This window comes from Natrix helvetica (genome assembly GCF_964273705.1).
Source record: "Natrix helvetica genome assembly, chromosome: 9".
NCBI lineage: Eukaryota > Metazoa > Chordata > Lepidosauria > Squamata > Natricidae > Natrix > Natrix helvetica.
In genome coordinates, this window is record NC_138560.1 from 17,245,631 (window position 1) to 17,271,449 (window position 25,819).

Sequence of the window (25,819 nt, forward strand, 5' to 3'; positions counted from 1 at the left end):
GTAATTCAAGGCAGTGTACATAACTAATCACCCTTCTTCCCCCTATTTTCCCCATTAAAAAAAAACCTGTAAAATGAGTTGAGCTGAGAGAGAGAGTATGTTTTGACCCAAAGTCACTCAAGTCAACTTTCAATCCTAAAGTGGGATTAGAATTCACAATCTCCAGGTGATTGGTCCAAAATCACAAAGTCAATTTTCATTCTTAAAGTGGGACTAGAACTCAGAGTGTCCCTGGCCTTCTACTCTGATATTTTAACCATTAAAATGGCTCCCGTGTTATAATCCTACAAAGAGTTTGCCTTCTGGACAACCATTGACTACATCTAGATGTGGATCCTCTCCCTCCTTGAAGATCACCCTTGGTGGATTCTTTCCAACTCAACCATATCAAAGCATGGACCCTTTCCTGCTCTAGAACTCAAAGAGAAGGGCGAGACAGAATATCACAAAATCTGGGACAAATGGTACCGTTGGTTAGAAATGAGGGGAAAAGGCCGGGACAGAAAAACGCAGACAAGAATTGGGAAATATGGTATTAAGAATGTGCAACAGGTAGGAATTGCATATGTATTTGTATGATTAGTAATTATATATAAGAAAGGATCAACGGACAGGTAATCTGACTGACTACACACACCTATATAATGGATATAAAATGTAATTGCTGTAAGATCTAATCACTATATGGAAACATTTGCGCCAGAAATGTTGCACTATGTCCAATGTTTTTAATGTTTATCTAATGAAAAACTTTTAATAAAAAAAGCATGGATCCATTCCAAAGTCCATGTTTTCTTAACAGAATTCTGGAGGTTCTTAGCCATAAGGGCCAACAGAGGAATCTTACCGTTGTACATCTTTGGAGGTTTGAAAAATGAACATTTGGGATGAATAAGACAGGCTGAGTATCCAAGTCACTTTGGGGCTTGAGGTAAGTGATTTCATTGCTGCGAAAGCTTGAAACTAAACAGCTTTTCAAACCTGAAAGAGAGAAGAGAAAGTTATGTTTTCCATCATGCACCTTATTCTAGATTAACAGAAACCTTGTAGTCGGCCATCATGTTTGTGGGGAAAATTTCTGGGAGGAGCAACCTGATCATGGATAATAGGTATTGTAGTCCAATACATGTGGAGAGCATCCAGTTATACACTTCAAAACAAGCATACTTAAGAGGGGAATTTTATTTAAAAAAATTAATGTATAAATTAACCCTGCTTTCAGAATTCAGCCCACTCATATAGTTAATGAACAAACATTAAAAGAATTATTTATGTTGTATACTTGTTATATCAGCTGATGAAATCACACCATCAGAGGATTAATTGACCAACATTTTAAAATATCTGAGTAACTGAAATGGGAATTTGATATCAGTAAGGTGGCTCTGTTATTTTTAACATCTCTTCTATTATTCTTTTACTATGATTTTTATATCTTTTAAAATATATTTATTCACCATTTTTTTAGCTTCATTGAACATTGCCGAGACTTATTTATTTATAAGTTAGGGGGGGGCATATAAATCGGTTTAATAAAAAACCAAATATTTGCATGTTTCTCTTTCCCCTAGTATTAGGTGGTTATCCCTATTCTTTTTGGTTGCGGTTAGTGTTTTTAAAGTTGTCCTTATTACACAATCACAGGTCAGTAGTGCAATTCAGCCGGTTCTATCCAGTTTAGGTGAACCGGTAGCGGTGGGGGCGGGAGGCTCCGCCCTCCCACCTGGACGTCATCACGTCCCGTTTTTGATGCTCTGCGCATGCGCTCACGTTTGCCTAACCGGTGGCAAAGCTAAGCTGATTTCATCCCTGCACAGGCTGACTGAATGCAGAATGGCTATTTGAGAAAAGCTCATAAAAAGGGATGCCTTGACCATCAAGGGACATTACGAATTCACCTGTTTTCTCTATCCCCCATGGAAAACCGGAGGACAATTTCAGAGTTTGTTCATACTAATTGCTCCTCTGTTTTTCAAGCAGGGCTACACAGTCCCACGAGGCATCTTACAAAACCATAGAAATTTATGATCCCGCTTGTAACTTGGTGTTCTTCCTCCCCGCCCCTCCCCTCCCCGCGTGAACCAAGAACCAAAAAAACATTAAGCAAGAAGAGGTAGAAGGCCTGCAAATATCGCCTTGGGGCTGGTGGCCTAGGAGTTACTTCTAAATGGAAACATTCTTGGGTGTGCCAAGAACATTGGTGCCCCCTAAACCTCTGGCCTTTAAGACGGCTCTTAAGACTGTTTTATATCTCAGAAACTATGGGCCCTAATGTTGATGGGCTTTCCTTAGAGATAGGCCTGTAATTCTGATTATAATTGTCCTCTGTGGTTGTTTATACATTGGCATTTTCCTTTGTGGTGGTGTAAACGACGGGTCTTCAACCTTGGCAACTTTAAGACTTGTGGACTTCAACTCCCAGAATTCCTCAGCCAGCTTTGGGAGTTACGTCCACAAGTCTTAAAGTTGCCAAGGTTGGAGACCCCTGGTGTAAACCATCAAGGGTCCTGTGAAATATGTGGTGTATAGTTTTTGATACGAAGATAAATAAATTCATCCAAAAAGCAGATATACTGTAACTGAAAAGCTACTTTAACAAGCCCGTAAACAAATCTAAATCTAATACAGTCTTAACACATCAAAACCATCCACTTGAAAGCCTTCTGAGAATATTCTAAGAGCCACAGTGGTGCAGTGGTTAGAATGCAGTATTTCAGGTTAACACTGCCCACTGCCAGAAATTCGATCCTGATCGGCTCAAGGTTGATTCAGCCTTCCATCCGTCCGAGGTGGGTAAAATGAGGGCCCAAATGGTTGGTGGCAATATGCTGTAAAAGCACTATGAAGCGGTATATAAGTCTAAGTGCTATTGCTATTTCATAGATGGCATCCTGGGGAATCCAAAGTTTGTTTGCAATATGCTCAACCCCATTCAGGATTGGTAAAGATGTGCGTGCAGATTTTCCCATGAAAGGCAAGGAACCTTGTAACTCAATTTTCTGGCAACAATCATTTCAAGAGACCCTTCAAGAATTCATTATTAAACTGAGGTCAAAACCAAGAAGATGCCTTTGTCAACCGCAAACCCCAGAAAGGTGAACAAAGAAAAGAAGAGCAGAGAAGAGAAGTGAGCAGAAGGTGGAGGTGATGTTGGTATTCCCAAAAGAAATCTCTAAGGACTAGAGAAAGGAACAGAAGATGGAGGTCACGTTGATGGTCCCAAAAGAGATCTCTAAGGACCACCTTCTCCAATATGACCCTCATGGTTCTATCAAATCATCTTACGGGTTCTTTATAGCCTCCCCATTTTTGGAAACCTGACTGGTGGTTACTGGAATGACAAGCCTCCAGGCTGTGGTGTCCATACAACAAAGCTCTTACTCCGGGGATTTTCCCTTGGCTCTTTCTTGGCTATCTCCAAGGCCCTAGGCAGAATGTGCCCAGGCTTCCTTCTGGGCTCGGAGCAATCACAAGGCTCTTGAAACTGGTTCCAGCTGCTATTTTTTTAAATCTCGGGGACCGCCCGTTTGCTTTTCCCCCTTTTGTAGTTTTTATGGCTGTTTTTATTTGACATCTTACTTATTATGTTTTGAACATGGATTTGTTTTGTAAGCTTCCCAGAGGGCATGTGTCAACCGATGGGGTCTAGATCTCCGAGGTAAAGAAATAAAATAGAATAAGCAAAGAGAAAAGGGTTTTAAAATAGGACTTTAAATCCAGCTGGGGCCGGGCTAACATGGCCTGGCCTGGATTCTAGGTGGAATGTGCAAATTGTGCAGCAGACCAGCAGTCTATGGCCAGTGTCTCGGGCAGCTGGGAGTTACTAGAATTGGATTGATTGGGTCTAGAGGGCACCAGATCAGACTAGCTCAGGGGGTCGTCAACCTTAAACACCCAAAGAGCCATTTTCCCACAGAAAAGAAACTGCTGGGAGCCACAAACCCCTTCCCTTGCCTGACTCTTCCCCGAGCAGACACAAAACTAGTATATGTAGTTGAATTAAATGTTCTGTTTTCTTCTAAAACATTTATTTTCTTGGGTTTAACCATGGTTGGCCTACTGGGGGTTAGGGTTAGAGCCAGTCGCTACACTTCTAACCATTGCAGCATCTCCAAAGTCATGGGATTAAAACAGGGGTGTCCAAACCTGGGAACTTTAAGACTTGTGGACTTCAACTCCCAGAATTCCCCAGCCAGCATAGCTGGCTGGGGAATTCTGGGAGTTGAAGTCCACAAGTCTTAAAGTTCCCAAGTTTGGACACCCCTGGATTAAAAGAAAAGAAAAGAAAATCAGGTGCTGGGCTGCCAACATGGATTTAAAATGGTTGGTGCATCCTGGGGTCATGTGATGGCTAATTGCCACCTTCCCAACTGGCTTCCGACAAGCAAAGTCAATGGGGGAAGTCATATTTGCTTAATGACCACACACGATTTACTTAACAGCCACAGGGATTCGTTTAACAACCGTTTCACAACAAAATGGTCAGGCTCGATCCACTTAACAACTGCTTTGCTTACCAATAGAAATTCTGGTCCTATTCATGGTTGTCAGTTGAGGGCCACCTGTATGTAACTCAATCAAAGCCCCCATCTGAGCAGTTGCTACAGTGGAGAGCTGAAAAGCCACCAAGGAGCCTCTTTTCTTGTTTTTAAAAGACCCATGAAATAAGTGTTTCTCAATCTGACTATTGTAGCTCAGCCTCTAAAGTAGGGATCCCCAAACTATGGGCAGTGGCCCACTACCAGTCCACGGCCTATTCACAACTGAGCCGCGTGGGTGGCCGGAGTGCACAGCCCCACTCGTGGGAGCATTGTGAGCACTTGGGGGCTCACTTGCACGAGTGTCCCGGGCCCTCGTGGCCCCACTTGTGCGAGCAACGGCATATGTGCCTGCCCCTCCCACAAACCACCCCCTCTTCCCCCCCTCCCTGATCAGGGCCACCAACCCAGAGAGGATGTGGGGGACGCTGCTCTAAAGGGAGGGAAGAAAGGGCGGGTTGCCGGACCGTGGGAACTACTGAGGCAGGGCGAGGCAGATGTTCCCACCCGTGGAGAACTGCGATGGAGCTTCACTATTTCAAAGAGAAAGTTTGCCTTTCACGCAGTACATTGTCCCTGAGCTGCCTCAGTTGCTGAAAGAGATGGCAGGGTGAGACCGCAAAGCTCCCTCTCGGATTCTGGAGTTGTGGAAAGATAGAAAGCAGCTCCAAAGCATGAAGCGGCGGGAGTTTAATTTCCCAGAAACTAGGGCTGTGATGGTGAACCTATGGAACCTATGGCCAGAGGTGGCACGCAGAGCCCTCTCTGCTGGTACCCGCACTGTCGCTCCAGGTCAGATCTCTGTGGCTTTTTTCATGAGCGTCTGTTTCCCTGCAAACAATGGAACAGAAGCTCACGAAAGAAAAAGATCTTAGCTCTTACCATGCTGACGGTGTTGGGATGCCTCGCCTCCCACTGGCCAGCTGGTCTTTGGGTCTCTGCTGCACATGTGTGCATGTCTGCGCATGCACACATGCATATCCATGCATGGGCGTGTTTGCGCACGCACACACCCACCTTTCAGTTTGGGCCTGTGCGTGTGTGCAATTTGGGCACCCAGTGGATAAAAGGTTCACCATCACTGAACTAGGGCACTGAACTGCAAAGTGTGGTTAAAACATCAAGATAGTGATCACAATTGAACAATTGAAGCGTTGAGCATTTTTAAAATAAGGAACAGACACATAAATGAGCAGAGTTTGATTGACTGCTGTGGCTGCCCTATTGACTTCTTTTGACCATACCTTGCGGGCGCCTCTGATAGTCGCCATCCCTGCATGGCCCGGTACCAATCCACGAAGGCCCTTTTCCAAAAAGTTTGAAGGAGCTGCTAGTCCACGTCTACTCACCGTTATTATTGGCATCCAAGCATTTTCCTTTCCTCCTGAACTGTTTGCGTTCATCATCCCGCATTTTCCTCTCTGCTCCCTGGAAGAGGAGAGAAGCCACAATCTCACTCTCACGTCCATGGCTGCTAAGGGTAGACCTAAGAGCATTTTCTTTTAATGTAATGGCGTGTGGGAACGACCTTGGGAGACGGAAGAGATACTGCCAAAGGAATGGTCAGAGAAGAGGGAGCATGGCCCACAACTGCACAGTGGATGGAACAAGGGAGTCAGGAGGCACCTTCCCTCCTTAGGTTGTAAAAGTGACAGCAGGAGACTTGCACTTTCAGGCTGTGAAGTTCTTTTAATGTAAAGGTAAAGGTTCCCCTTGCACATACGTGCTAGTTGTTTCCGGCTCTAGGGGACGGTGTTCATCTCCGTTTCAAAGCCGAAGAGCCAGCACTGTCTGAAGACGTCTCCGTGGTCATGTGGCTGGCATGACTAAACACCAAAGGTGCATGGAACGCTGTTACCTTCCCACCAAAGGGGTTCCTATTTTACTGCTTGCATTTTTTACATCCTTTTGAGCTGCTAAAAGCTGGGACAAGTAATGGGAGGTCACCCTGTTATGGGGCGCTAGGGATTCAAACTGCCAAACTGCCAAACTGCCAACCTTTCAATTGACTGTGTCCCTATTCTTTTAATGTAGCTTAACAATAAATTAGATTTAGCTCACCTGGCTGTATTTCCTGTAGACCACAGGAAGGCTGACAAGTCTGTGGTATGTGAAATGATATTTGTCCACCTTGACTGCAAACATTTGGATCTAATAAGTCAGGAATGAGTCCTCTGACCATGCATAACCATTGATTGAATGTGTGCCCTGCCTCTCTCAATCTTCAGGTGCCACACTCTACCAGCAGACTTATTCCAAGCCATGGGTACCAGCCCTGGACCCATCCATTCATGCATCGTGATCTCTCCACCTTTTTCCTATTGCTCTTGCTGATTCATCTCTCTCTTCCTTCTTCTTCCCATTCCTGCCCCCAGCTGCCTACCAATTAGATTTGAGAATAAGGACGAGGTTTCCCACACCCCCAAACATAATTGCTGCATGGAGTATGGGATGATCTGGATTGTGATGGTGGGGAACAATAGAGAAAGGTGTCTTTAGAGAGCTGAGGTGGCACAGTGGTTAGAGTGCAGTATTGCAGGCTACTTCAGCTGACTGTCAGCTGCAGTTCGGTAGTTCAAATCTCACCGGCTCAAGGTTGATTCAGCCTTCCATCCTTCTGAGATGGGTAAAACGAGGACCCAGATTGTTGGGGGCAAGAGGCTGACTCTGTAGAACCGCTTGGAGAGGGCTGTAGAAGCCCTATGAAACTGTATAAGTCTAAGTCCTATTGCTATTATCCTTTGCCCTTAGCTATCACCTTCAAATTTAGGGGGACAATGGGGAGGTGGTGGGGAATTCCATTCACACCAATGAGTCCTTGCTCTCTAGGCTTAATTGGGGAAGGGGATGGGGAGAGGCTGTGGGACATATTCAAAACCACAAGTCAGAAAGTCCTCTTGTTCATTTCTAAGTTTCCTCGGAGCCCACATTTGCCACTTCAGCTCTTGCTTGCAAAGTTTCTCTCCAAAAGACTTTGTGTTCAAGAAGCAACAAGGAGGCTCCTGGCTACCCTAAGGCTTTCTACACACACACACACAATTTGCCAAAGGCTCCCCTTACTCTACCTTATCGCAAAATATTTTGATCTGGCAGACAGCTCGGTGGACCAGCCGGTTTGTCCCAGTGCTGTAGTCGTAAGTGTCGATCTGGAGGTTGAGTGGGACACCCTTCACACCTTTTTGAGAGGAGAAGTCCGTGCTCAGGCAGTTCACGCCAATGAACACCTGCAAAAGTGAATGGGAAGCATTATGGTTCTGTCTAGCTCCATTGTAGCCTTGGAAGAGGGGGTCACCTGAAGCTCTGGTGGTGTCCAATGGGTGGGTTGGTGTTATTGCAATGGGCCAGACTAACTGCTCAGAGAAGCCACTCCTAACCAAGGTGAAAGTCCAAATATATCAATGTAACCACCAAAGGAGAAAGGTTATTTAAAATGGGTTGCTTCAAAGTGATGTTTTCCAAAATCTCTACCAAATTTGTGGGTTTAAAAATTAGGTGGCTCATTTTTCCAAATTTCTTCGGGAGAGGGAGAAATTCTCCAACCATTTCTCAAGGGCTTCCTTGAGACAGGACTTCATCTTTAGGATGACAATAACACAATAACTTAAACATGATGAGAGGAGTGTTTTCTCCTCTTGCAACTATTTAATGGAATTTAATGAGGGAAGCCAGAGGAGACAGGAATGTGCTGGAGGATGGAGGATGGTCCAGAGAAAGTCAGGGCATTAACACACAACTCTTGGGCCCACCGCAACCCACCATCCCACTCCACTCATGTGAATTTCTTCTAGATATTTTTCTACTTTAAATAATTTGCTAAGCCAAATTTTTCTTTATTGAATTAATTAAGAGCCAGTTTTCAAAAATGGTACTCTTGTTGATGTCTCCAGCCTACCTTTGCTTCTTCAGCGATATTCCAGACAAAGGATAAGGCATTGTAAGCTACCTCTTCAATATGCTGCACAGTATTGAAATTCTCTTTACAGTCAGCTAAAAGAGATTTAAAAAAAACATTTCTTTTATTTCTCGAATTGATCAGGTGTAGTGACTTAACTATCGCTACCTTAAAAAGATGTGATAACTCCATATTTACTCCTCAGAACTACTCCTAAACTTTCTTCTGGATTTAGTGGCTAAGATCTAGGATAGTTCTACCTTCCACCCATCTTAACAGCTACTCTGACCAAGGATGTCACAAGGATGGCCATAGTCTTATCCCAGATGATGAATGGAATTCTTGGCCCTCACCACCATCTCCATAAACAGCTGGAGGACGAGAAGATCATGGAGATGGGCAATACAAATTAGTAGAAGTGCCTCCATCATAGTGGGAAATGGCCTGCTTCCCAGCCCCATGGACCTGAAGCAGCTCACATAAAGTCTATCAGATTAGTTGTCCCAAAGGTGCTTTTTTCCAGACTGAAGAAGCTTCTTGGAGGAGAAGCAACATGTCTTCAAGGAAAAACAAAGACCATTTGCACCTTTGGGACAACCATGACCTGGATGACTGAGAATCTCCATAGACACCAGATTAGTTGTTTGGGAGAAAGCCCTCCTATCCATTTTTGATGTTGTCTTGGACAAGAAACGCTGAAGTAGTTACACTCCATACCAACATCGATGACTCTCTGTTTCGCTGTCGGTTGGCGCGAATGCCAGTGTTTCCAGAATTTGAGCTGTTCCATTGGAATCTTCTCATTGTCGAAAACTACCATCACCACACTCTGCAAAAAGGGAAGGAAGCCCACATATACTCTGTTAACATCTACAAAGTGCTTATTTATGCACCCATTTGCAAAACCAAAATCAACTTTGGAGTAACATTTCAGGATTGATAATGACTTTAAAATTCTCTATGGCTATTGGCTGGAATGGAGGTAGTGTCAGATTTTATTTTCCCGGGCTCCAAGATCACCGCTGATGGGGACTGCAGCCAAGAAATTTTAAAAGACGCTTGCCCCTGGGGAGGAAAGCTATGGCAAATCTAGACAGCATACTAAAAAGCAGAGACATCACCCTGTCAACAAAAGTGCCTATAGTCAAGATGATGGTTTTCCCAGTTGTAATGTATGGCTGTGAAAGTTGGACCATAAGGAAGACTGAGCGCATAAGAATGGAGGCCCCTGAACTCTGGTGCTGGAGAAGACTCCTGCAAGTCCCTTGGATTACAAGGCGATCAAACAGGTCAGTCCTAGAGGAGATCAACCCTGACTGCTCTTTAGAAGCCAGAACCTGAAGATGAAACTCAAATACTTTGGCCACCTAATGAGAAGGAAGGACTCACTGGAGAAGAGCCTAATGCTGGGAACGATTGAGGGCAAAAGAAAAATGGGACGTCAGAGAATGAGGTGGCTGGATGGAGTCACTGAAGCAGTAGGTGTGAGCTTAATGGACTCCAAAGGATGGTAGAGGACAAAAAGGCTTGGAGGAACATTGTCCATGGGGTCACGATGGGTCGGACATGACTTTGCAACTAACAACAACAGGAATAGCTCTGAAAACGAACGTCCTAGAGGCTATGTTTTTGATAGATCCTTGGCTGCATGTCCCTTACCTTCACTTTGTTTGAGGACAAGTGTAAACATTTGGCGTCTCCAACTGTCCTCAGAGTCACCGGGTAGAACTGTCCTTTATTGAGGTACGCCATGGGTGAGTCACCTGCCTTGATATGAATAGCTTTGGGAGATCCCAAGGTGTATTCAAAGTCACTGGAATGGAAATATTGAAGAAAGAGAAAGGGATTTTACTTGGCAAAACACAAAAGGAATCATTTCAGAGCCAACATGGTTTTCTTCAATGTTATAGTTTCGCCAACATAACAAGACTACAAAGCTGGACAGATCCCAGTTCATGTACTAACTAGAACCTTCTTCCACTAATCAATAGGGGAGAGTTTAAAACAGCATCAATCAACAACTCATCCATCTTCAATGCTGGCCTGATGTGTTTAATGATGTTCAAAAAAATCACTGCAATTGAATAACAGAACAGAACAGCAGAGTTGGAAGGGGCCTTAGAGGTCTTCTAGCCAACCCCCTGCTCAAGCAGGAAACCCTATATCATTTCAGATAGATGGCTGTCCAGTCTCTTCTTGAAAATGTCCAGTGATAAGAGTACCCAGATCCTCTGGAGGCAAAGATGTTCCACTGATTAATTGTTCTAACCATCAGGAAATTTCTCCTAGGTTGGGTCTCTCTTTGATTAGCATCCATCCATTGCTTCTTGTTCTGTTACCAGGTGCTTTGGCGCATATTGGAGAATTGCCACAAGTGACTCTGTGCCTGTTGTCTCTCTGTTTGTTATGTAACTGCAAATAGCATTTTTTTTCTCTATTGAAGATTAAATAGTCCAGGAGAAAACCTTCACACTTACGTCTTGCCATCACTGATGGAATAACCTTCTGAACACGGAGCTTCGGCCTTCAAAATATCATTGAAGATCAAGGACTGCAGAGAACAAAACCAGAACAGTTTGGTGTGATTTGATTTGAGTTTACTTTGTTTGTTTGTTAGTTTGTTTGTATTATGTATTGCAAACTAACCTAAAAATATAAGTTCCAGGTGTAGCTATAAAAGAAGAGACAGAACTTAAAATATATTGTCCATTTAGCTTCCATTAGCCTCTGCTAACATTGTTGGAGTGTAAAAATTACCATTGAAGAGACACGCTGACAATGTTACCAGAGGCTAACAAAAGCTAAGTGGATAATATATTTTAAGTTTCGGAGATCGTGATGTCTGTCTCTTCTTTTATGTATTATGTATGTACTTTGAAGCCTCCCTTTGGCAACTGTAAGACTTGTGAACTTCAACTCCCAGAATTCCTCAACCAGCATGGTTACCGTATTTTTCGGAGTATAAGACACACCTTTTTCCCTCAAAAAAGAGGCTGAAAATCTGGGTGCATCTTATACACCGAATACAGCATTTTTTGCCTCCCGAAACCCCACCCCCTTTGCAAAAATGGCCGTGCATAGCCTTTAGGAGGCTTATAGAGTGTTCCTGGGGGCTGGGGAGGGCAGAAATGAGTAAAATAACGGGCTGTTTTTTGCTCAATTTTGCCCCCCCCAGCCCCCAGGAGCACTCTATAAGCCTCCTAAAGGCTATCAATGCCCTTTTTTTTCATTTTCACGAAAAACAAGCCATTTTCTGGAGGTTTGCAGAGTGCAAAAACTTCTTTTTTAAAAATTTGCCTCTTCAAAACCTTGGTGCATCTGAAAAATACGGTAATTCTGGAAATTGAGGCCCACAAGTCTTAAAGTTTGGAGACCCCTGTCTTAGATCCAAGGCAAATTGAGTAAGATATCTAGCAGATTAACCTTGGGGGGAGACGGGGGGACGGGACCAAAGTATCAAGGAAAAAAAGCACCAGCTCCTTAACTGTCTCAGGCAGCTGCTAAACAAGTAGGACAGCAGAGCAGACCAAGCAGAGACCCTCCCTGTACCCAGAACCACACCATTAGCCCTTGAAAGGCAGAGTGTTGTTTTTTTGCAACCTCCAGAACAGGTTTTTAGGGACAGAGAGAGTGGAAGTGGCTATGGGTTAGATCAGTGTTGGTTGAGCTTGGCAACTTGAAGAGGGGTAGACTTCAACTCCCAGAATTCTCCAGCCAGCTATGCTGCCTGTGGAATTCTTGGAGTTGAAGTTCATACCTCTTGAAGTTGCCAAGGTTGGAAAACTCTGCATTACATGTGGAAGAAAGACAATTTGGGGGGGGGGCAGAAAAAGACTTATCAAACCCATTCTAATCCAAAGCGCATCCCAACTAGCAACCTGCTTATGAACTTAGAACAAATACGAAAACATCCTGGGTTTAGATGGGAAGCGGGGGTGGGCTCCTGGGGACTCGCAGGGGTTCAGGAGAACCTCTAGCTAAGATTCTGTGCAGCTTGGAGAACCCCCAAATCCGACTCCTAGCTGGCCCTGCCCACCCCTCCCCTCCCTGGAGTCCCCACGCAACCTGTTTTGGATGCAGGTAACTGTAGGACGTGTACAGAGACACAGTGAGGGTGAAAAACAGGCATACTGAAGTTCAGAAAGGCCTCCAGAACTTAGAGAGGCTGTTTTCTCCCTCCTGCAGGTTCAAGGAAAGCCCACCATGGTGCAGGAGGCCATGGCCACGCCCACCATGGCCACACCCACCCAGAAACCAGGCAGAGAACCCCTTGGTAAAAGTTTTGAAGCCTACCCCTGATGGGAAGTGGTTGTGTAACCATGAGAATAGTCACTATCTCTCCCTAGATATCCCCCCTGCAGCTTTCCCCTGTCTTGCATAGTCTAAAGGTGTTGGAATAGAAGTTCCATCAGCAACCAGATCCCAAAAAGGAGATTTCTGAGAGCTGCTGTCCAATACAACTGGAGAACCAAGTTGGGATAGTCATGCTAATGTTTGAAGCGGGAGATCTTCCTTTGATCTCCAGGAAGCTTCCTTCGGTTCCCAGCTACATTTGCTAAGATGTTGCTAAGATATATTTTTTAATTACACCTGGTCCTGGAAAGGCGTTGTCTCAAATGGAAGAACACCAAAGAGAGCTTGGTGTGGATTGTTTTGTATCCTGAAATCTACCCAGCTTTCTTTAGGTCCAGGACAAGCTGGATGAGGATGAAGAGAAGAGCAAGCAAGGCAAGAGGAAGCTCATGCAGAACATTAAGCCATTAACTATGGTTTACAAGCATCTCCTTTGAGAGTTCCACTCCGTTTTATTTCACGGCCCACAACGTCCATCAAGGTTGTCCATTCTTGACCCAGAATGAAAGGAAACAAATCCAACCAGGATTCTAAGTCACTAATTGCTAAAGGTGGAGCAAGCCTCTATAATTTCCTGTTTCTCAACTTTTTCACACTGGCAAACACTAATGGGAAAGAGTGATTTGGAAATAAGCTGTAGCCAGTGAACAATATGGATAACTATAGGGAAGAAGTCTATTTAAGGAACAGCTGACATCACCCCCACCCGCCAAACTCTACTCCATCCTGCCGAATCTTTGTGACAGCTGACTTTGTATGAAAGGGACACTCCTTCGCACGCCTAATTACCACAATTTGTGCTGCTCCCATTTATACCATGCATGTCACATCCTGCACAGAAGTGGGCAGAACCACACAGCTTGGCTCCAAGCCAGGTGGCTGACCAAGGTGAGGTGGCCCTCCCTCAGATTCACCAAACATTCTGGATTTCAAAACAAGCTGGATTTTTTTTAAAGCCATCTATTAATATATAGTTTTCCCAACTTTCCCAAACCTGGCGTCTTCCAGATGCGCTGGATTATAATTTGCATCACCACCAGCTGTGATGGTTGGAGATGTTGGGAATTGTGCTCCAGTACAACTGGATGCCATGTGGTTGGAGAAGCCTGACTTATGGATCTCACTGTTACACCCCTGCAGACCACCACTGATAGATAACATCAAAGAAGGATTTTGCATAAATGCTGACCTCCTCAGGGTCCTCTTTGAAGGTGCTATCTGGCTGCCATCTCTGTTGGGGTGGAGCCACGTGGATGGAGTCGAAGAGGGAATTAAGCGAGCCATTGTCATATATGTCTCCTGAAGTAATCATATAATTCTCAGGATTGCTCTCTAATTTGCTGGGACCTGGAGGCAGAGCTGGTGGCTTGTGAGGAGAGGAGATCCCGTCAAAAGCTAAGCCGTTCTTCTTGGGCAAGTCCAGATATTCTTGGTTCACTGAAACATTTTCAGCCAGAAGCTTCATGAGCTGAGCAGAACCTTCGAAGGAAGAAATCTCTGGTTCGTATTCCATCCCATGACAATGCCTAAAAGAGAAGAATAGAATAGAATACTTTATTGGCCAAGTGTGATTGGACACACAAGGAATTTGTCTTTTGTGCATATGCTCTCAGTGTACATAAGGAGAATAAAACACATCCATCAAGAATAAAAAAAAATAAAACTCTCAGTGATAGGCAAATTTACTAATAAGCTACCAAGTTGTACTAGTAAACAAATAAAACAATATAAATTGAAAGATACAAGCTATATGGTAATAGTCATAAGAGATAGATACTAGGAAGGAAGAGAAGAAGAATAGTAATACATTCTTGGTAAATTATTGACAGTGTTGAGGGAATCATTTGTTTAGTAGAGTGATGGTGTTCAGGAAAAAACTGTCCTTGTGTCTAGTTGTTCTGGTGTGCAGAGCCCTGTAGCGTCATTTTGAGGGTAGAAGTTGTAACAATTTATGTCCAGGATGTGGGGAGTCTGTAGATATTTTCACAGCCCTCTTTTTGACTCCTGCAGTATACAGGTCTTCGATGGAAGACATGTTTGTAGCAATTGTTTTTTCTGCAGTTTTAATTATCCGTTGAAGTCTTTTTTTGTCTTGTTTGGTTGCAGAGCCAAACCAGACAGTTATGGAGGTGCAGATGACACACTCAATAATTCCTCTCTAGAACTGAATCAGCAGCTCTTTGGGCAGTTTGAGTTTCCTAAGTTGGGGCAGAAAGAACATTCTTTGTTGTGCTTTTTTGATGACGTTTTTGATGTTAGGTGTACATTTTAAGTCTTGAGATACGATAGAACCTAGAAACTTGAAGGTCTCTACTGTTGATACTGTATTGTCTAGTATTGCAAGAGGTGGAAGTATGGGAGGTTTTCTTCTAAAATCCACCGCCATATGGTTTTGAGTGCATTTAGTTCAAGGTTGTTCTGGCTGCACCACAGAAGGAAGGACTAGGCAAAAGGATTTAGTAACACAAGACCAACAGAAGGACATTTAATACAGGAATCTGCAGAGTGGGAGCTTACCAGGGCTAACCATATCTCCATTTGGTAATGATAATCAGAACTTGATTGAATTCTTTTGTTTTCATTCTGTTAATGGAAAGCTTACACCATTGCTACCCAACCCCTTTGCCAAAACTCTCTCCAAGGGAAGGATGGAGAACCCATGGCTTCCCAGAGACAGCTCAACTACAACTCTCAGAATCCTGAGTGGAGTTGCTACAAGTTGTAGTCCAGCAACACTTGGAAGACTGTATGCTAGGGATCTCCAACCTTGGCAACTTTATAAGACTTGTGGACTTCAACTCCCAGAATGCCTCAGACAGCATGTGAAGCTCACAAGTCTTAAAGTTGCCAAGGTTGGAGACCTTTGCTGTAGGATATTTAGAAGGTTCCTGCTTTTCCTGTTGCAGAAGATTCAAAAGATTTTGCTGTCCACCATCTTGTTAATAATAATGATTTCAGTGCCAAGCCAATTCTGCCTCCTTCCACAATTCAGTTTTTGCTCCAGCCAAAGGTTCCAGCTGTTGTTTAGCCCTCCAGATTGGCCCAGCAAACCACCCAGCTCCCAACTGCTTATCTTCAATTTTCCATGCAGTTGTTGAGAAGCGCATGATAAAGCTCAAAGCTGAAGGGCACTCAGAGTCCAAAGCAATGCTTACAGCCTATTGAAACTCTCCAGGAGAAATTTTCTGGAAAACACGGATGCCCAGAAAGGATGAAAGGATGGAGATAAATTGTTTTAAAAGCAGTTGGGAAAGAAAGTTGTTTATCAATCTTACACTCCATGCTGCTGTTCCTAATTCTCGTTGTCCTTAGCTATCTAGGGGCACCCAACTGAGACTCTAGCCTTGGACCAGAATCCAGAAAATAGCATTACAGATTCATCTTTTTTACCCATCAAAAGTGGCACTGTAAAGTCTGCCTCTGTAATGGTGTGTGAGAATGGCCTTGGGAGTGTGGGCAGAAGGGATGCTGCCTAAGGGATGATCAGATAAGAGAGGCTGTAGCCTGCAGCTGCATGATAGGCAGAGAAAAGAAACACAGAAAAGAACCTTGCTAATTTTTCAGGCTATAATAGTGACGGTGGGAAATTTGTACTATATCAGACTGCAACATTCTATTATCCAATCTTCCAATAAAGTGGAATTAGCTGATCAGGTTCTGCTTCCTGTTTGGTCTACCTAGAAAGGCTGAACACAAACTTGTTCCTATTGTCTAAACTCATTTCAAAAGAGCTAAGACCTCTTCTGTCTTCCCCAGCCATCATGGATCTGTTCTGGAAGCCTAGTAAAGCTTTTCAAAACAACTTATTGGGTGCATAACCAACATTTCTTATCTGATGCTAGTCCAGAGATGGGAGCAAGCTTTCTGCTTCATCAGGAACATCGTATAGGAGGCAACCACAGACCCCAAAGGCATGTGAATAGTTTTTTTTCAGGTCTGTTTTGTTCGCCCCCAAATCTGTCCTAACTTGTAACCTAATAAGACAATGTGGAGTCCAGCCCTCCCATTGTCTTCACCTCTACTGACACACCTTTCAATTATGTTTTTGAACTAAAGAAACAGATGTTTTGGAGCATGGATTTATGAAGTCCTCATCTGCTAGAAATAAAAGGGATTCCCCCCCCCCTTTAAAGCAGTTGACAAAAAGGGGCAGAAATGTTTTCTTACCTCTTCCCAACTTCACTGCGCCCTTGTGTTCCAGTTGGAAGGATTCGCTTTTCTTTTGGAACCTAGCAAAGGAGGGAAAACAATGAAAAATACACATGGTCTGCAGATCAGGATGATATTCCCTGTTGAATCTCTATTGTCTAATCCAGGGGTGTCAAACTCAATTTCACTGAGGGCCACATCAGGGTTATATTTGACCTTGAAGGGATAGGGCATGGCCATGTCTGGGATGGGTATGACCAACTCAACACTCCTGTGAAAACAGGTTCCCAAACTCCGTTTTCGCCTGCAACGGCCTCCTGCAACCCTCTGCCAGGGAATATGGAGCTTGAGAATCCGTTTTTGCTAGAAGAAGCATTGCGGGCCGGTCCTTCACTGTTTCCAGGGTGGCTCTATGGGCCAGATCTAACTACCCCCAGGCCTTGAGTTTGACACCCCTGGTCTAATCACAATGGTTGACAAAATTGCATTCAACCTGGTGACCAAATTAACCATATTTTCTAGTTTCTGCAACACCCTCAGCCATAAATACAAATCAGATGGATTTGCATGACACTCTAAGGCAGTGTTTCTCACATGAAGACTTGAAGATGTGTGGATTTCAGTTCCCAGAATTCCCCAGCCAGCACCCCCTGTTCCCTTGAAGTTCCCAAGTTTGAGAAACACTGCTTTAGCATTGTGTTTATTTGCTTCAATAGCAATGGCTTCTGTTCAGTGGGCATTTGGGGACTTGCTGTGGCAGCCATTTTGTGAGTGCACCCACCAGATTATCCCAACCCTGCACCAGAGGTGGTATTCAGCGGGTTCTGACCAGTTCTGGAGAACCGGTAGCGGAAATTTTGAGTAGTTTGGAGAACCGGTAAATGCCACCTCTGACTGGCTCTGCCCCCATCTATTCTCCGCCTCCCAAGTGGATCAGGAGGGAATGGAGATTTTACAGTATCCTTCCCCTGCCATGCCCACCAAGCCACACCACACCCACCAAGCCACGCCCACAGAACCAGTAGTAAAAATGTTTGAATCCCACCACTGCCCTGCACCCAGATTGCTCTTCATACCATATAATAGTCATAGAGGAGGCTCAGGGCTGCCACGCTGTCATCATCCCCATTTACTCGCATCATGGCCTTGGTGGCTGCTGTTAGAGGATTCTCCAGATAACTCTTCCAAGCTTCGTCTTCGTTCATATAGGAGTACTTCTGCAAGCCCATCCCATCATTTTTCAGAAGACGCACAGACATGAAGCTGAAGGGGAACACAAAGAGGCACGTCGTATTGAGACATTTCTTTGCAACCATTGGTTTTAGCAAAATACACGGAAAATTACAAAACTCATTATCAGTTCAATACATCCTCTCTAATACGAGCAGCAGCATTTGTCAGGGAGTGCTTTGCATGCTGTCTTGTTAAGTTGTTTCGTTTTACATGCTTGTCTTCATCGGACAATGACAGATAGATTTTATCTTCTAAATTACCGTAGACTGATTTAGTTGGATTAACAAGGGGGTCATGAATCTAGCTCTAATTTGAAGCTCTAAGTGAAATGTTAGTACCTCTTTATAATGCCTATAATATTCCACACTTGGAATATTGCGTCCAGTTTGGATCGCCACAATATAAAAAAAGATGTTGAGAGTCTAGAAAGAGTGCAGAGAAGAGCAACCAAGATGATTAGGAGACTGAAGGCTACAACACATAAAGAACGGTTGCAGGAATTGGGTAGGTCTAGTTTAATGAAAAGAAGGGTGACACGCTAGCAGGGTTCCAATATCTAAGGGGCTGCCATAAAGAAGAGGGGGTCAACTTATTCTCCGAAGCACCTGAGTACGAAGCAATGGATGAAAAGTAATCAAGGACAGATCCAAGCCAGATTTAAGGAGAAATATCCTGATCACAAAAACAATTAATCAGCTGAACAGCTTGCCTGAAGAAGCTGTGGTGCTTCATCACTCTTGAACAGAGGTTTGGATTAGACGTTCTCCAAGGTCCCTTCCAAATCTGTTATTCTATTAAGTTTCTGATGAAGTTTGCAATATAAGATATAATGGGTCAAATGTCCCACCGAGAGTCCCACTGGCCTCTAGGATGTTTCCAAGGGGAAGCTGAACCAGAGAAACAAATTTGGATAGCTCTTTACAGAAAAGTTATTGGGATCTTGTGGTAAGATACCAAAAACTGAATAGGTGCATTAAATGAGTAACCCTATTCTCAGTCTGTTCTCATCCCTTCCTTTGCTTGCCTGTTCCTGCACTTTCTCACAGTCATAGATTATGTAATTTGTTGTGTTTTTATTGTTTTATCTTTTAATTGCGAGGTGCCCTAGGAGTTCTAGATGGGTGGGATTTTATCATTGGTTAAAAGCAAGCTATTAGCGAACGTTAAGATTTTGTCCTGAAAGACAGTCTGGATTCAAATTGGGTGGCTGTGGCTCCCTTTTGGAAAAGCCTCTGTGCTGAACTAATGGTAAATCTGTTGAGCAACAATGACAAACCGAAGACATTTCTGTCATGTCTTTCAGTAAAATAACTTTCAAGATGTGTAGGCTAAAACAAACTACAGCAACAAAAGAAGTGATTAAGGACTCCACCAGCCGTCAGAAGAGACAGACAATAAAATTTATCTGCCTCAAATTCACGCAAGAGAACCACAATTAAAATAGCACTCAAGGATTATTCATGGAAACCTTTACAACAGGGGTGTCCAAACTTGGGAACTTTAAGACTTGTGGACCTCAACTCCCAGATTCGGGAATTCTGGGAGTTGAAGTCCACAAATCTTAAAGTTCCCAAGTTTGGACACCTCTGCCTTACAGAATAAAGCTGCAGTTTGCAAGAGAGTTGGAAAAAATAAATAAAGCTAATATAAAATACAAACTGTTCTTGGAGGAATAAAAAAAAATACAGTTCAGGGGCCAAATTCAAGAAGTCTCTGTTAACTGCCCAATTCTAGAAGAAGGTCTCTAATGACAATTAAAATAGTAGACATGTTTTTATGTATTGCATAATGTTGTAGATCAAAGCCAAGTGGAATTGTGTTCTGGAAGAAATCTGACAACCTTACTGACAAAATACAAGAGGGATGTCCCTTTTTCCTCATGACTTTTTTTCTTTTTTCTTTAAATCATCCCATCCCCCCCCCAAAACTCAAATCACAACCAATTTTGGGCAGTCTAATCTGAGCCCTTCCAAGCACCACAGTTTTCCAATCTTGTTCTAGAGGGGGGGTCTTCCCCCCAGGTGAAGATTATGTTTGGGCACTGATACCCTCCATAAGAGGGATGCAGTGGCTCAGTGGCTAAGACGCTGAGCTTGTCGATCAGAAAGGTCGGCAGTTTGGCGGTTCGAATCCCTAGCGCCGCGTAATGGAGTGAGCGCCCGTTAGTTGTCCCAGCTTCTGCCAACCTAGCAGTTTGAAACCACGTAAAAAAATGCAAGTAGAAAAATAGGGACCACCTTTGGTGGGAAGGTAACAGCGCTCCGTGCGCCTTTGGCATTTAGTCATGCCGGCCACATGACCACGGAGACGTCTTCGGACAGCACTGGCCCTTCCGCTTTGAAACAGAGATGAGCACTGCCTTCTAGAGTCAGGAACGACTAGCACATATGTGCAAGGGGAACCTTTACCCTCCATAAGTTCTTTAGATGTTCTTGGGTTCCAACTTCCTGGGTTTTTTTGTCCCCCCCACTTTGGGAAGCTGTGGCTCAGTTTCTCTCTTTCACACCCTCTTTGAGTTAATTGCATCGTAATGGGATTACATGGAGAGCAGACTATGGCATTCTCATGATGCAATTATGAATCTGAACAAAGACCTGGAACAATTCCTGAAAAATGTTTTGAAATGCAAACGAGAGGGGAAAAGGGATGCGCTCCGAATGGCCTGACACCCTTGCTTTTGCTTTGCCAAGTCTCCAGAGGATTATTTAGTTTCTAGGATTTGCATTTCTCCCCAAAGGCATAGGATGATCCTGCAGCATAAAAAAAGGCTAGCAGCTATGAAATACGCAAAGGCTCTGAATAAGACTCCTCTCCCGTCTCCTGAAAAACCTCCAGGAGGAAGACGATTAAAATGTTCGCATCTCTGGCACGATCCAGTACAGGTAGTCCTCGACATACGACCACAATTCAGCCCAAACTTTTGGTTGTTGCGTAAGATGGCTGTTAAGTGAATTTTGCCCCATTTTACGACCTTTCTTGCCAGCCATTAAGTGGATCACTCCAGTTGTTAACAAATGAGTAACCTGGTGGCTGAGTGAATCAGGTTTCCCCGTTGGCTTTTCTTGTTGGAAGGTCTCAAAAGGTGATTAGTGACCATCCTCCCCCACTGGACACTGCGACTGCCATAAATATGAGTTTTGATCGTGTGACCATGGGGGTGCTCAACGGTCTTAAGTGTGAAACATGATCCTAAGACATATTTTTCAGTGGTGTTATAACTTAGAACAGTCATTAAATAAAGTGTTGTAAGTCAAGGACTACCTTATGTTATCATTTCTTTGGGTCCTTGGATGGCTGGGGGTTGTGTGCAACATTTTTTGGTTTCAGAAGATGAAGCAATGACGCCAATGTCCCATCTCAGGTACATGGACACTTCTTGGGTAGGATTGTGATTCTCATTCCTTCTCTCTCTCTCTCTCTCTCCTTCTCTCCTTCCTCTCTCTCTCTCTCTCTTCAGTCCTTCTCTATCCCTCTCATCCCTTCTCTCTCTCTCTCTCTCCCCCTCATTCCTTCCCTCTCTTTCCTTCCCCCCTCTCCCATTCCTTCTCTCTCTCTCTCATTCCTTTTCTCTCTCTCCTTCCCTCTCTCTCTCTCATTTGTTCTCTCTTTTTCCTTCTCTCTCTCATACCTTCTCTCTCTCTTTCTCATTCCTTCTCCTCTCTCTCTCTCTGTCTCTCTCTCTCTCTCTCTCATTCCTTCTCTCTCTTTCCCTCTCTCTCATTCCTTCTCTCTTTCTCTCTCTCTCTCTCTCTCTCTCATTCCCCCACTCTCTGAATTTTTGGTGGTTGAGCCATTTTGTTTTTTGAGTCTGTCTTCTAGCTGGCTATATTCTGGTCCCTGTTTCTCTTGTTTCTCTCCCTCTCCCTCCCTCCCTCTCTTATCCTGCTTTTTTAAAATGGTGTTAAGGTCTGAGTATTTTCTGGCAAAACTCTCCATGTTTGCACACTTCATATCTCGAAATAGCAAGAATCCAGGCTGCTGACTTTGAACCACAGCAGTTAAGGGGGTAGGTGGGGACCCTAGAAGAGGAGATTCTGCATGCAGCCTTGGGGCTGCAGTTTGCCCATCCCTGGATTACTGCGATCTGTTAATGAATGGGGCCACCCTTGAAGAAAGTGCGGACACACTGGCAGGTGCAGAAGATGGCAACATTCAATTTTATGTGGAACCACCCAGGATCCTCCCTTGTTCTCACTAAACTGAGCTTCATTTCTGGAATCAGTTCAAAATTGTTGGTTTGGGGTTACAATGGTCCATCTGGAAACTCTGGGTCTCAATTTACCCTCTCCAACCAAATGTTCTCCACCTATTTCAGATCATGATAGCTAGAACTACAACATCCACACATCTGGAGGGCAACTGATAACCGAAACCTGGCCTCACAGAGGAGACTGTGATTTAATTTACTATATTATCAGATCTTCAATGGAAGCTTTTCACTGAAGTCATTCTCCATTTAATATAAAATGGGGAAATAGTCCTTGGGAGATGGTTCCTGATCTTCTAAGGTGTGTCTTAGACAGGACTGCCTGACACTCAAATGCAAGGGAAATACTTGGCCCTTTAAATATTTTGAACATGATGCCCAGATGTTTTGGTCTACAATCTTTATCTTAGCATGGAAGCTAATACAATTTGTCTGAAGAACACCATGTAGGAGAAAGTTGGTTACAAGTTCTTCATGCCAGGAAATTTATTTATTTGCTTGTTTGTTTCTCTTTCTTTCTCTTTCTTTCCCTCCTTCCTTCCTTCTCACTTTCTTTTTTCTTTCTTTCTTTCTTTCTTTCTTTCTTTCTTTCTTTCTCTTTCTTTCTTTCTTTCTTTCTTTCTTTTTCTTTCTTCTTTCTGTTTCTTCCTGGTTTCAGGGAAGTCATGGAATTATATTTCCCTTACCTATATGTCCATTTCTGTAGGAACCTTTTAGGACACAGCCATAGAAGACAGAAAAGTAATCTCATTAGAGAATCCTTGAGGATTAATTAATGGAATCAATTATATTGGTCTTCTTTGCATTGTTTATTGGTCTTCACTTCCACTATATATAATCCAATGCCTGGAGTACTCTGAATTTTCTTTACTTCAGATGTCCAGATTGTGAGGGGCATTGCTTATGTTGTCACAAGAGTATCAGAAATGTGAACTTGTAGAACTAGGAACTGTCCAATACTTTGCAGAGGTGGAAATACAAAAAGTGTATGAATAAAACCTCACCCAACAAAGTGTGGCTTTTGGGGGACTGGGATTAACTGGACATAAGAATGGGGGGGGGAGCAGAAAGAACCCTAAAGAGGAGCAGATCACTTCTTACTGCAAATTTGATTGCAGGCTCCATTTTTATTTTAAAAAGATACACAGCTATTAAAGGCACAAGAGTCCTGTTTCTCTTATTTTTGTTCACACAGGGTTCATTAACTAAATCAGAGTTGAACATACCTGGTAAACTTTAAGCCATTTACTCTAAGACAGGGGTCTCCAAACTTTGCCACTTTAAAGCATGGCTGAATGAGGAATTCTGGGAACCGAAGTCCATAAGTTTGGAAACTCCTGCTGTAACCTATGGTTTTATTAAGCACAGATGATTGAATGAAACCACAGTTGGGTGCTTACCAGAGGGGCCATCAAGAGAGGTCAAAAAAGTCAGGTTGGCAATCACAACTATGCAACCCAAACCCCTCTGCTTTTTAATTGGCAATAATTAAATCCATTAATTGGCATCAATTGCGCGCGGGCACACACACACACACAAATGGGGTTTGATTCCATGGTTGCAGTTGCGGTCTTGATTTGTGCCCCATCACAATAAAACACAACTTATAAAATGATGGTTGTGCAACAGGCTATGCCCAACCAAACATATTACATTTCTGCACTGCAGGATGTACAAAGCAGGCTCATTGCTTACATCAACCAAGGCCCATGAAGAGATCTGAGCTTTTCCTCCTCTCCTTTAAAGCCCTGATCTGAACTCACACAACTACAAACTATGATTGCAACAGTCATAGTGCAAGCAATGTCAGACTTGACATCATCAGAACATTTATGGCAGAGTTTCCTCCAATTTGGCAACTTGAACACGTGTGGACTTCAACTCCCAGAATTCTGGAAGCTGAAGTCCATAACATCTTTGAGTGGCCAAAGTTGAGAAATGCTGATCTACAGGGAGTTTGTTCTTAAATCTTAAGTCTTTAAGAAGATGTTGGATAGCTATTTGTCTGAAACGGTATAGGATTTCCTGCCTAGGCAGGGGGTTGGACTAGAAGACCTCCAAGGTCCCTTCCAACTCTGCTATTGTATTGTATTATTGTATAAATCAGTCACAATCTCTGGGCACAGCTCACCTCCTGCTTTGTTTGCAAGGAGAGAAAGGACTGGAGGCGGAGCCAAGAACCTCCTGGCTGCTTTGATTTTCCACAAATGGAAAAGAGGACAGGCTGCAGATCAAACAACGTCCCACTGCCAGGGGGGAGAGAGAGAAAGGCATCACTGCCAATCCTCACCCTTGGGTGCTTTTCCAGTTAAAGAGGCCCTGTGGCTCACGGGCAAGACTTTTTACTTAGATCACTCTCCACTCCGCCATCCTGGAGTCAACCAGCAGCTATTATGTGTTGCTAATAATAGTTATGTATCCAAGGTAGATATTTGGATAGGTCTCGCTCAACTCGGGGATGGTGAGATAGGATGGAGCCCAAACCTCCATCCGGTTCATTGTTAGAGCTCCAGACCACCCAGGCTCCTTTGGACAAACATGAGCAACCATACATAGGCTCCAAAAATATAGATGACCACCAGATAACAAGAAAGGGATTCCCACCCTCTCCTTTCTGCTCATCTGGATTTCTCCAGCTCACATGCAGCAGCATCAACCATCAACCTTCTCAAGGTTCTAAATAAACTAAAGCCAAATTATTCCTGTGAACTCATCCTTTCCTTCCACGGCATTTTATTTCAATGTCACCCCATCCCATCCCTCATGTTCTTGGTCGACTGGGACCAATGGCTGAGCAAATAGGAAACCCACAATCTTGGGAAAACACTTTGGTTTCTATGTTAAGGAACCAGATGGGCTGCCGAACACCACAACTGTCCATATCAACATTTTTGATAGCTCCTCTCTCACCCCACCCACTCCCCAAACCATTCTTTCAATTCTTCCATCCATTTTCTTTTGTTCCTAAAAATACTTCATGGTGTTGGAGAAGGTGTTGGCAATTTCAGGTGGACAATAAGCCATTTAATGCTGATGTGCCTAAAGAGTGGTTCATTCTACAGACTGAGGATCAACCTGCAACCTTCCAACACTAGGTATAAAAGAGATGAAGATGTCTCAAGTTGAGTGTCTTTATGTAAAGAACCGGTCCTGGGAAGAGATTCAGAATCCAGGCTCGGTTGGAGATAGAGGACAAGAGCCAGGCCACATTACTAATAATGCCAAACAAGTGTTTTAGCTTGCAAAGCAAAAAATCACCAGGGAGCATCAAGGTTAACCTAACCATCATCTCCTTCTCAAAAACAAATGGCTTTTGAAATAGCCAGCCTGTTTACACCCATGTCTGCAGTCCTCAGAATTGGTTTTCAGAATTGTGTATTTTAGAAAATGTCTAATTCGCAAGCGTTTAGTTATTTGTTTATCCAACGTATGCAGCCGCCCATCTCA

At 43.7% G+C, this 25,819-nt stretch overlaps 1 protein-coding gene across 1 annotated transcript in view; it reads right to left on the reverse strand.

Moving 5' to 3' along the window:
• Nucleotides 1–25,819, reverse strand: part of GRHL3 (grainyhead like transcription factor 3) — a 62,896-nt gene that overhangs the window by 20,781 nt on the left and 16,296 nt on the right. The window contains exons 2-11 of the mRNA XM_081961938.1: nucleotides 18,009–18,195; nucleotides 16,951–17,012; nucleotides 13,973–14,309; nucleotides 10,908–10,981; nucleotides 10,090–10,243; nucleotides 9,148–9,259; nucleotides 8,431–8,525; nucleotides 7,604–7,762; nucleotides 5,888–5,966; nucleotides 848–981 (exon numbers count right to left, since the gene is read on the reverse strand). Coding sequence (XP_081818064.1) covers nucleotides 848–981; nucleotides 5,888–5,966; nucleotides 7,604–7,762; nucleotides 8,431–8,525; nucleotides 9,148–9,259; nucleotides 10,090–10,243; nucleotides 10,908–10,981; nucleotides 13,973–14,309; nucleotides 16,951–17,012; nucleotides 18,009–18,195 — 1,393 coding nt within the window. The remainder of the gene's footprint in view (nucleotides 1–847; nucleotides 982–5,887; nucleotides 5,967–7,603; nucleotides 7,763–8,430; nucleotides 8,526–9,147; nucleotides 9,260–10,089; nucleotides 10,244–10,907; nucleotides 10,982–13,972; nucleotides 14,310–16,950; nucleotides 17,013–18,008; nucleotides 18,196–25,819) is intronic.